Source organism: Urocampus carinirostris, chromosome 15, assembly GCF_059441175.1.
Source record: "Urocampus carinirostris isolate Australia breed hairy pipefish chromosome 15, RoL_Ucar_1.0, whole genome shotgun sequence".
In the NCBI taxonomy this organism is placed as follows: domain Eukaryota; kingdom Metazoa; phylum Chordata; class Actinopteri; order Syngnathiformes; family Syngnathidae; genus Urocampus; species Urocampus carinirostris.
In genome coordinates, this window is record NC_142363.1 from 25,409,720 (window position 1) to 25,422,267 (window position 12,548).

General features: G+C 41.0%; 1 protein-coding gene across 2 annotated transcripts in view; it reads right to left on the reverse strand.

The window, feature by feature from the left end:
• rps6ka5 (ribosomal protein S6 kinase A5) overlaps positions 1-12,548 on the reverse strand; it is a 25,931-nt gene continuing 13,383 nt past the window's right edge. The window contains exons 10-17 of one of the 2 annotated variants that reach the window (XM_088355186.1): positions 7,850-7,975; positions 7,571-7,704; positions 7,403-7,496; positions 6,921-7,091; positions 6,653-6,844; positions 5,878-5,998; positions 3,822-3,985; positions 1-2,748 (exon numbers count right to left, since the gene is read on the reverse strand). In XM_088355186.1, coding sequence (XP_088211312.1) covers positions 2,443-2,748; positions 3,822-3,985; positions 5,878-5,998; positions 6,653-6,844; positions 6,921-7,091; positions 7,403-7,496; positions 7,571-7,704; positions 7,850-7,975 — 1,308 coding nt within the window. In that variant the 3' untranslated portion in view covers positions 1-2,442. Of the gene's footprint in view, positions 2,749-3,821; positions 3,986-5,877; positions 6,038-6,652; positions 6,845-6,920; positions 7,092-7,402; positions 7,497-7,570; positions 7,705-7,849; positions 7,976-12,548 lie in introns of both variants that reach the window. The other variant, XM_088355185.1, reaches the window with a different exon arrangement.

The window sequence follows — 12,548 nt, forward strand, 5'->3', positions numbered from 1 at the left end:
TGAAATGCGGAGAAGATTTAGCTTTGGTCCGAAGAGCGGGTTTGGCAGTTTTGTTGAATTTTGTTTTGTAAATGGTATGTCTCTTCCTCAAAAGAAAAAAAATCTAAATATTTTGCTTTCATGACACTTTGGGTCAAAAAGGTTCCCAATCTCTGCTCTAAGGAATATATACAGAAATATTAAAAGACACAAGGGCCACTTGCTTCATTTTTTGAGTGTAATTCACTAAGAGCATTAATATATGTTTTTCCTTGTTTTGTTTTGAAACAGGGTCCCAAATAACGTTCAAAAAGTTCATTTAAAACGCTATTACATTGTATTAGTAAAAACTCTTTACTTTCAAAATATTTATAAATATAGTAAATATTTAATCACCATCTGTGAATATTTAAATAAACTGCTCAGTGTACAACATACTGTATTTTCCCAAAAATTGCTGCAGGCCTCTGAAATAAAGGTCAATGCCCTGCAAATGGTCCCCAGCCAAGTTTGGACACCTCTCATCTAATCCAACTCCACTCAATAATGGCCAGAAAACATTTCTGACAAGTTATGACCAATTTGGCCTGTAGAATTTTTTCAGACAAAGGTGCAGCCGCTGTGGCTTCATGCATTAACATGATTATATGCAGGTAACATTGGCAATCGCAAACAAGGGCTCTGTTGGTCCCAAAATAGTTCTGCGCGTAGTCATTTAGCGTGTACACTATGGTTAGGAAAGCGTATGATTATCAGGAGGGAAACATGAGCAAACTCGTAGTCACAATTCTGAGCTAACTAGCTAAAGTTTTCGTAACCTAGCTGATATTGTAAACGCTTCAGTCAGGCATTCATATTCACATTTAATTAATATTTTTCAGTACCCGAATGCCTCATGGAGGCATGCTGTCACTGCTCACGAGACATGCTACATTTGAAAAAAAAAAAGCACATGCCCTGATTTACTGACCCAAGAATGAAAAAAAATGAAAATAACACCACCTACTTATCTGCAATTTCAAAATATGATTGCTATTTTTGGCACAATAGTTTTAAAAATCAGCACAAAGTGAAGTTAACGGACAGTCTCAGCTTTTTTTCTGTGGAGCCCCAGACAAAATTTTGGATATGTGTAGAAAGTTGTAATTTCTGAGGGAAAATGTACTGGCCACATAATAAGTACACCGCACCCATTCAGAATAGTAATTTGCCATTTAAATATAATTCAAAAGAGCAACAGACCTTTACGAAAACCTGCAAGTCGCTGGTCCACAATCTCACCTCCTCTTACAACACCGTACGGGTATTATGTCTTCACAACGCAAGTTATGCCAAATTCACATCCACATATCAGTATTTGGCTGTCTCAGTTACCTCGAACAATAAAACAAATAATCCTTTGTCTGGGGCTCCTTAACTTTTATGGGTTTCCAATTTGATTGATTTTAAGTGCAGCTTTTGTAATCTGGCTACACTGTTGACGCTCATGTCAATGACACTCACTAAGGCCGAGTTAGGATTAGCACTCTCTATAAAATCGGATACACTATTAACTACTAACCACTTCTTTGAAAACAGTCTTTTTGAGCCTACTTTAGACTACGGTTGGGCGGTATTACGTTGATTCGGTATCCAAAAAGAGAAATGTATCGCTTTCGGTGAGGTCACTTTCAGGTCCCAGGGGAAGGTTTAAATTAAGTTGGGGGTTGTTAATAGCGCAAAAAACGGTCAAAGACAGCTTTTGACAGGCATTCCATCACAGAAACACTACTAAATAGATTAGCGGCCATCTTGACAAGATATTTAAAAAGTTAAAAATGAATAATGATATTAATATAAAATGAGCAGACGTTTAAACTGTGTAAAAATGGAATACCGCCCAACCCTAATGTAGACATACTTATACCCAAAATAGCTTTCTTTTAAAAGACTCACAATATTGACATGTTTTCTCCTCCGACCCAGGAATAAATTAACACGATCAATAAATAATCTGGCGCACAAATACCGTGCAGAAGACGGCAGGAGTAAACCCAGAATGCAGCTGGGCGTTCGTATTTCCTCTCATGCGCTAAACACTCGTTTTATTCCCTTTGAACCTGGGAGAGGGGGATGCGCAATGCGGGGATGGAGAGGCTAGGACAGAAGACCTGCCTTTGTGTTTTTTTTCCTCTGTGATAACTTCTTTGAGGTCCTGCCCTTTGTTGGCACAGTGTGTGTGTTTCTGCATATGTTTTTGCATGTAAATGCTGTATTATGTATTTCATCTTTCAGTGTTGCATATATGATAGTCAGTATCGTGTTTCTGAATATGTTATTCTATAAGGTTTAGAAGTGTGTTTGTGTATTTCTGTGTGTGGATCGATAGCGGGACGAGCTATTGCTAGAGGTTTGATATTTCCGTTGCCCCTTCTGACAGCATGCTTGCCATGCAAACACAATAAGACAAGGAAAGAAAAGCTTTCACTTCCCGTCAGAAAATTGGAAGGTGGGAGGCGCTGGCTGTTGCCGTCTCGAGTCCGTTGCGGTGGGTGTGCCCACGGGCGTGGTTCCTGGCGTGCTTTCGGCGGCTTGGTGGCTGCCATCACCTCCCTCACCATAGTTTTTCTCTTGGGAATGCGAGGAAGAGGATGAGGAGTGGGTGCTCTCGCCGGAGCTGCTGCGCGTGTCCGTGCTGGTGCTGGTCTTTTTCATTTTCCGCCGCTTTGCCAAAGGCGCTTTGTCAACCGTTTGCAGGCGGAAACCTTCCCGCTTGCATTTGTTGAAAGCCTGCCAAGCGAAGGGGAGATTAGAAGAATCTATTATCAACTCTGCTACAATTGATATCTTTCAATCTTTTAGGTGAATTTTAATCAACTGTTTTCAAAAAAAGAGGATGAACCTAACCCAACACTGATAAGTTTAAAGTCTACTCTCGCAATAAAGAGAGATGGTATCAATAGGTTTTGAACTTGCAAGGGGAACAGGCCCTAATAGCTCAGGAGGTAGAATGCTCTTGGGACCTAGAGGTCACAGGTTCAATTCGCGGCTACTCCGAGTTAAACGCCGAAGTGTCCTTGGGCAAGACACTGAATCTCTAATGCCTCCGTTATGCAGGTAGTCTCCTTGCATGGCTGACGCCGCTATCAGTTTGTGAATGTTTGTGTGTAAATTTGAAAGTGTGAAGTACAATGTAAACTACTTTGGTAGGTCTTCAGTGAATTAAAAAGCGCTATATAAATGCAGACCATTTACCATCTAAGTATTTTCTTTTTATTGAAACTCCTGAATAACAATATAATAATATTCAAAATAACAAACTGGAATGCTATGTAATCTCCTTTGCGTATGTCCAATAATAAAAAAAGAATAACCTTATCAAACACCTATTCAAAGAACATTGTAAACTGAACAAAACAATGCAATGTCTGATAAACTGTTAAGACAATACGAATTGACCTTAAATCAGTTATAAATAAAATACAAATAATGTTTTTTTGAAAAAACAGTTGATTGTAACTCATGCCAAACATAGTAAAGTGCACAAATAAGTAGTTAAGAGTATTAAAAGATGTACCGGGTATTTAAAAACAATTCAATATTTGGATGTTGATTTTTTTTAATACTCAGCAACAGATTTGAGTGATTCAAATCCAATCTTTAAATTCCTTCCCTGGACTTAACCATTTAATCCATTTTCGAATCAGATATTTATTAATCAATTTAACTTGATTTATTATACAACCCTAAAATGTATACACCAGGGAGGCTCTTGTTACTTTTTTGAAATGCCAACTAATGTTTAACCCCAAAAAATGCTAACATTTTCAAAACTAATGTGTAAAGACGTGGAGCAATCTTACGTGAAAGGTAGCTTTGACGTAAGTATGGACAGACACGGTAGATGAGCCCAGGATGTCGGGCGTCATGAGAGGATTGGAAGACAGTTGACTGTCGTCCTGAAGCCAAGCGTTGTAGCGGAGCCCACACATCTTGATCCGCTTGCTTGGGTCCACGGTCAACAACTCTGCAGGACCACGGACAGTTACTTGAGGACTGGGGCACTAAGGGGCCGGTCACACAGACATTTGCGGCTGAATCACGGCCAGAAATTTCTGCCTTTGAGGCGGACGCCATTGGACGCACTAAGATCGCCATTCAGACGAGATACAGCGATGCTTAACACGCAGTCGAAAATTCGCGCGCAGGTGGCAGCGCGAAATTATTTGGCACTGCTCAAATTTTCAGAGCGCGGGCACACAGCCTTTCACGAGCGTACTGAGGCTGAACCACGGCCAGAAATTTCTGGCCGTGAAGCAGATGCCGTTGAGCGCTGTTGGACGTTTAGAGACCGCCATATAGACGAGATAGAGCAGTGCTTTACTCGCGGTCGGAAATTTTCACGTGGTTGGCCGCGTTCAAAACTTTTGAGCTGCTCAAAAGTTTGAGCACGTGTTAAAACGCGTGCCGCACACGCGGTCAACACGAGGAAATGACGCGGAAATGACGCGCAAACGACGTGCTCTGGCCGCGGCCAGGGCGTGCTTACACATGGGTAGGACGGGAAATTTCAGCGGGTAATCGTGGGTGGAGCATGATAATAGCATGTTTTGCGCCTGTATCGCGGTGTTATTACGTGAAATTAGCGTGTTACGCGTGTGACAGTCAAACGCCTTTCTCCGCGTATAAACAGCGCGAATGCCGAGCATCAGTTGTGCTCGTGACGTCAAGGGGGTGAACATGGATCCCCGTCAGCGTAGTTTCTCTTCATTTCGAATAAATCTTTCGGTGCATTCGCAATGGTCGCAACAAGGCTTTGAAGCCAGGACCTTAACTTGGCCTTTTGGCCGAGAGTAAGAATCCCGGCTCCTAAGCTTTGTAGCGTATTATGAAATGATCGATAATAGATAGTGATTAAAGAAGATAGACCAACAACACCTAAACCCCCCCCCGTCAGCGTAGGGACCTCGTCTTAATCCAATTTCATTTCTTGACATTTCTTTTCAAGATAATAAAATAAAGATGATGCTATTGCTTGAAATCTTGATTTTCACGGGACTGTGTATTGTGCGATTATGATTTTTACAGCCCGGTGCTGAGATTTGCATACCCTCGCTACTACAAACACATATACCTCGTTTCATCTCACTTTAAGGAAAAGTAATGGCAAACATAAAACTAAAACCACTTCGTCTTGCATTTGTTGGAAATGAAATACAACTTAAACCATTCCGTTTTTGTTGTGAACGTAATCGAACCGTAAATTCTCCCCCCCTTGCGTGAACGCGCATTCTGCTGCGCTTCCAACGAAAGCGATCGTATTCTATATAAAACGCTTATTAAAACTATAATGCGAGCTAATTATAACAATTGGGAGATCCTTGTCTATATAACGCGTTTATTTAAACAATAAAGTGCGATCGTATTCTACAAAATGCTTTTGTCAACGCGGATGAAAAAGTCACCAACGTCAATGCACGCTTCCAACAGAAGCGATCGCAGCAGAATGCGCGTTCACGCGAGGGGGTGGGGGGGTGTATGTGTTGCGTAGGAGTCGGATTTGGGCACAACACCGGCTCCACACGAGAAAATGACGCAGAAATGACGCGATGAGGAAGCGGAACAGTCGCCGGCGTCTTTTTTCCGGCCATACCACAGATGAACGGCGGGTTGGCCAAATTTGCGCATTTTCCATCCCGGGCAACCACGGGCAAAAAAAAAACGCAAAATTTTAGCCGTGATTCAGCCGCAAATGTCTGTGTGACCGGCCCCTAAAGCTTACAGGTCCCCCTTTCCACACCAAATATCAAATACAACTTTTGCACACATTCAAAAAAGATTCAGTGTTTGCTTCCCCTTCTGTGCAACTATGTGAAAGCCAACAAATACAATTGGCCATAAACCATGTCTCGATCTCACCTTGGATAAGATCTTTTGCCTGCTGAGACACATTTCTCCAGGCTTCGCCCTCAAAAGAAAAGTCCCCCTGTTTGATTTTCTTCATGATTTCCTCAGCGCTGGTATGAGTCTGGCACTGCCCCTGACATTGGAAAGGCACATGACCGGACAGCATGGTGTACTGCGAATGACATTGACAACATCCAACTTTGAGAACCTCTTCTTGTATGTCTGTGCAGTTTTATTTAAAACATATATTACGGTTTGCTGAGCATTTCTCAAAATAGCTTAAAGCTGAAGCCGCACTGCACGCTTCCATCCGCTTTCATTAAAGTAAAGAAAGGACAGTGCAGGCTATGTCCTGTCCTGATGTGCTCCTCCCCCACTTTGCCTCCAGGTAAATTGAGTGTACCCTTTTTAAAACCTTTTTATACCAATAACATCCGCAACTTTCTTCATCAAGCAAATTATGAAATAGGACCAACTAGAACCCATGATAACACAGAATGGGAGATATTATTGAACAGCATGGAACATTATGGACAAAACAAGATGTTATGGGTCACACAATTGGGACGAAACTATCCATAATAGGACACAAAATGGGACATTGCAAACAATACAATAATGGGTGAAGAGACATACAATAACTAATGAAGAGACAATAAAACTAAATTAAAAGTGAAAACACACATAGGACATAGCTTGAAATATTACAGGACACTATAGGGAAATTACTACATAGTAGTACAAAACAATGGGATAACTCAATTTTGTTTCTGGACACTCCACTTACAAGAATGACGCCGAGACTCCACAGATCACATGATTCATCATAGCCATCATACTTGAGGATCTCAGGTGCGGCGTACTGCAACGTGAAGCAAGGTGTCTTCAGAAGCTGATTGTCCGGTGGCTTGAGGCGGGCAAAACCAAAGTCGATGATTTTGATTTCGGAGTTCTCGCTCTCATCAGTGAATAAAAGGTTCTACGAAGATGATCCGCACATACTTGTTTATTTTTTTCGTTTTTTTTAAGTGTTATATTGTGAATGCTTCATGCACCTCCGGCTTGAGATCCCGGTGCACCACGCCTACATCATGCATGTGGCTGACTGCAGAAACAAGCTTTCGCATGATCCGACTGGCCTCTGTCTCGCTGAAGTGCCGCTTTTGGCGGATGCGCTCTAGCAGCTCTCCTCCGCCGAGCAGCTCTAGGACCAGATATGTGTGGAGCTGGAATAAAAAAATAACGAGAAAATAACTGAGAGCCCATCATTCAGAAAAATACATTTGAATTTGACATGAAAAAATTTGCAATTAAAAAACATTTTACAATTAGTTTGAGCAGACCTTGTCATACTTCTCTTTGGAACTAAATTGAGTATCTAGGTCTGCTTAATGGGACGATGTATGAAGGAGGCTGTAGGAGCATCTCTTGGGATTTTAGCTTCCTCCCTAATTAGGCCCAACCAGGGTACGAGCACAACCAGCAGAATTAAAAAGTACTGTACAGGACTGACAGTGGTGGGTTGAGGCAGACGCACCTGGTCATGGTAAATTTCATGCAACTTGACAATATTTGGATGGCTGTCGCAGAGCTTTAGAGCGGCTATTTCCCGCTGAGTCTGTGCCTCCATCCTAAAACATAAAACGAAGATTTAAAACATTGTTTTGTCAGAGGGAGTCAACTTTTTCTTTAAATGAGTTTTTACCGCTTGCTGACTATCTTGACGGCATACTTCTGCCCAGATTTCTTGTGCGTGCAGCGCCTACAAATGGAGAAACTCCCCTCGCCCAGAGCGCTGTCCTTTAGGTCCATCTCGTAGCTCATGTAGAAAGGAGAGTCCTGTTGGAACGAAAGCAGGCCTTTGATACTAATATTTTAAAAAAATTAAAAAGTTTATGATGTCATTGGCAAATAAAGAGCAGAAAAATATGTGTCAGGGAACAAAAATTGTCAAACTGTGTCAATGCCTTTTATGCGTCCACACCTTCATCATGGCGCTCCGTGCCACTGCGACTGACCCTGGTCGCTCTGAGCCACCGCATAGTTGGATGGGGTCATCCATCACCACGTTCCTCTTGAACAGAATGGAGGGGGCCATGAATGAGTAGCCCTAGATGTCACAGCAAAGAACAAGGGAGCACAAACATTATGGGGGAACCGTTATCTGATCACATGATGGCATACAAATGTATTTAACAATTGTAGAAATTAAGATCTTTTAAAATCACATTTATCTAAATGTTCATAATTGTCTCTGTGTATTGTGTTGTGGAGGCATAGAATTACAAGTAAGTGAGAAAGAATTTTGGGAAATTATCTTATTACCATTTTCCCCCCACATCATTTTGATTGTGTTTTAATACAGAATTAAATAGTGTTACATTGGCAATAAAGGCTAAGCGATGACATTACATTGCTCTCCTGTGCAAAATGAAATAGTTGCATACCTGTCAACCTCAGCCAAAAACCTTTATTAATAATTGCTATTCCCCTTTATTAATTGAAAAAACACCTTAAAATCCCAATGCCACACCTATTTATTCACAGCAAGACAGACTATGTGGAATACCGCAACAACATTATCAATCTACGATGATGTTGCTGTTTGCTACAACTGACCGAGACAATCTGAAATAGCACACACACAAAAAAGGAGAAATGAGCGAATGATAAAGGATCTTGAATCAGATACACTGACCTCCAGAATTTTTTTTAAAAAAATGGGCAATCTAACAAAAAAAGGGTTTTTGTTTATTTTTCTTTGAATGTTTTTATTCCAATGCAAAATAAAATGTTTATGGCGTAGACAATTTGAAATCATAAAAAAAAAAACTACAAAAATGTAGGAAATGAGTATGAAGTTGTCAAAAAAAAACACCCCACTCTCCAACCACACACAATATGAAAGAAATAACACAATAAGCTATTAGAGAAAAATATTGTGTTTGATTATTTCCTATTTTTTGGTCCTCTAGGTAAGTGGTTAACTAATATAAACTTCAACAAATTAATTTTATACAATACATTTATGAAAATCCAGTTTAGCTAGAATTGATGTCGATGTGAATTTCCCTACTAAAAACTCAATAGATTTTATGAGTGAACACAAGATTTACTGATATGACTTTTAAAGCATGTTTTTTAAAAACAATATCCAAACGCTATGAACTTTTTGGTGCATTTCTCACTTTAGAGGTTTTTAATGCAAGTTTCCTCAAGGGACATTTTGGTACATCTTTCCCTGGAAATATACTGGTTAGACCAATAATCACACAAATTCTGCACGGAAATTGTCCAGCTGTTCCCTTTTTTGTGTTGTTGTTGTACCAACGTTTATTGTGAAGACATCGTCTGCTTAATTCTAACTGCCGGGATTCCGGAGCCCCAAGCGTTGGCATTATTCTTACACGCACACACACACACGCAGCTGTGGCATGCACGAGTGACAGCCGCGGATGGACGGAAGGATGGCTGCGCGGATGAATGAGATGCCCCAAATTGCTGGGCTTTAAACAGTGATTACAACAAGATTAAAACCAGGCGCTATTAATGTAATGTTAATTCTGTTTTGTTAGGCACACTTTGTGGGGTGAAGTGGGGTGAGCACATGCAAGGATCCCTCCCCAGGCGGCTGAGAGCAAAAACGTGCAATCAGAAAAGGGCGGGGGGGCGTAACCGCGCCGACGCGCCACGAGTGTCACCATTTATTCTACGAGAGAAGCCGAGCTAATGCATCTATTGATCGTGCGCCGGCTTGAGTATCCAGAAGGCAATCGAGAGTCTAAATTCCAACACCCATACGACTGCCGGTGGTGGGGAGTTATGGCCCATATTACGGTTCAAAGCGAAACCATCAAAAATAGTCATTCGCATCTGTGACTTCAATGAGGCAGACTGCATGCGCCTGCAATTACTCCGATGAAAGGCACATTGAAGCGGCGTGAATAGCGACGGGGGCGCACGCAGACGTGTGTTGACTTACAGCAACCTTTTGAGGAGATTCACAACTTTACTCGATTACAGTGCTTGGATTGCGGCAGAGAACGTCAAAAATAGACGCTAAAGGGGAATAGGAATCAACACTCCACATCAGAGAAACAAATATTAATGGTGGACTAAACCTTGACAGACTCTTGTTATATTTGGCGACAAAGTAATGTGTAAAAGGAGACAATATAATCATTCATCTTTTGCTATGGACCAAGCTTTTCCCAACTTTTTCCTCATTAAAATATTCTAGCTCAAATGTTAGTTACACTATAGTAGTAGGCAGGGCCGGACCCAGCCCTTTTTCAGCGTGGGAGTTTTATACCCAAAGTCGGCCCATTTTGTTATGGAGGAGGAATTTGAATGAATGGAACAGTAATGAGCTCTTATGGTGCATTTTTATTGGGAAGATATTCAGGTATAGGTAGATACGTTAACAGAAAACACTTCACCCTTTTAATTCAAAGGAAAATTATACGACAATACTGATAGAGATGAAAACATATTTATCTATGTACAGTATCAGTAATTTGAACTCAAACTGCATTTTGCCTTCTCAACAGATTGTTAGGGTTTACATTTAACTCTTAAAAAGGAGCTTCACTACAGACATTTTTAGTAGGCTACTTAAAACGTCAAAATACCCCTAAGGGCCCGGTCACACAGCCGTTTGCGTCTGTATCGCGGGTAAAATTTTGCGATTTTTTTTTTGCCCGTGGTTGCCCGCGGTGGAAAATGCGCAAAATTGGCTAACCCGCTGTTTATCCGTGGTATGCCCGCAAAACAGACGCCGGCGACTGTTCCGCTTCCTCATCGCGTCAGTTCCACGTCCTTTCCGCGTGTGGACCACGGGTATAAAAGCTGCCGAGCCGGTCTGTAGAAATCCTAACCGCTCAAGGCACAGTCCCGTGAAGATCAAGATTTCAAGCTATGGCACCGAAGAAGAAGCCAATATGTTATTATTGTAATAGTTTTTCATTTTTATTTTATTATCTTGTTATGAAATGAAAAGAACTGTCAAGAAATAAAAATGGATTAAGACGAGGTCACTACGGTGACGGGGATCCATGTTCACCCCTTGACGTCTCGAGCACAACTGACGTGTGCTCGGCAAATCGCGCTGTATATACGCGGAGAAAGGCGTTTGACCGTCACACGCGTTACACACGCTAATTCAAGTGATAACACCGCAATACAGGCGCAGAAAAAACGTGCTATGCATTTGATCATTTTCCTTGTATTCTTTTGATTCTTCTAGCCTTTTACTTATTTTTCTTACTTTATTATTGTTTCTTCTTTTTGCCTTAATTTTTTTTTTCCTGTTGTTATTTTATTCACTGTCGTCTTTTTTGTTTATGCTTCATTTGTCCCCCAAAAGTAATCTTGTGCATAATGTTACATAATAATTTTTAATATATCGATAAAAGCAACAAAAACAATCTAAAGAGACAAAAACGTTAGCATATTACTTCTGTATTGGCCAAGCTTGATATGGCTCCAGTCCACTGAAGATGTGACTTTAAGGTTCTCTTACTAACATACAAATGTTTGCATGGACTTGCCCGCTCTTATCTCTGCAATTTGATTTCCCCTATGTTCCTGCACGGAGCCTCCGCTCTGAAAATGCCCGGTCTACTTGTGACTCCGAGAGCCAAGGAGAAGTCTGCAGGCTCGAGAGCCTTCTCCATCCGGACTCTTCCTCTGGAGATAAGATCTGCAACCTCAGTGGAAGTCTTTAAATCTTCTTAAGACACACTTCTATTCAATAGCTCATGATTGATGGCCACCTCATATTTTTCTTTCCCTGTCTTTTTCCGACTGCCTGGCTGGTGGTGATATGAGGGAGAAGGACTGTTTTGAGATGAGTCAGTGGACCGGCGCCTGGACCTGAAGCATGTCAACGCCTGTATCGACCAGCCGGCAGAGATGGGAAGCTGTGTCGTTGAGGTTATGGACTTTTTGGACTATGTTACAAGCTTGAGGCGTCGTTGCTGTCATGCACTTTCCGGACAAATTTCAACATGTTACCTATTGTTCTCTTTCATTGATGTCCACTATGTTTGTACTGTATCCGATACTAAATCTATTCCACCCTGGTCATTTTGGAAGGGGGATTACCACTTGTGAGGCCCTTTATCAAGGTTTCTTTTTTTCTTCACGCTGAGGTTTTGAGTTTTTCCTTACCCGCATTTTGGTTTATACAAATAAATGTGACTTGACTTGACTTTTGGGAGCAAGATGAGCCTATAGAGCCGCTTCTCGAAAAGAGACGGAATTAATATCACTACGAGCTTATTTGAGTGAGAGGAGCGACCATGTAAAGCCAGTTAACTGATCAATTCTGCAAACACGTACTACAACACACAAACGGGGACAAACAGATGGCAGGCAAAAAATGCAAGATGAGTGAAATGAATGATAACAGTCCTTCTTTTAACAAGTTTCTTTTTCCTTTTCTGTTTTTACGGAACTTTATTCAGTACTTTTATTTGTTAAACAAATTCTTGACCCGGTAAAAAGATTTTGTTCTAAGGTTAAGCGTATAATAGAGTATATATTTGTATAATAATTGTAAACAAAATAAATTTACGAATTTCACCTATCACAGGTCACAGGTTGTTTTTGGAAATCTTGTCCCCCGCTATAAACGAGAGATAACTGTATTCTAATTTTCAGAGAAAATCCTGTTAACAAAC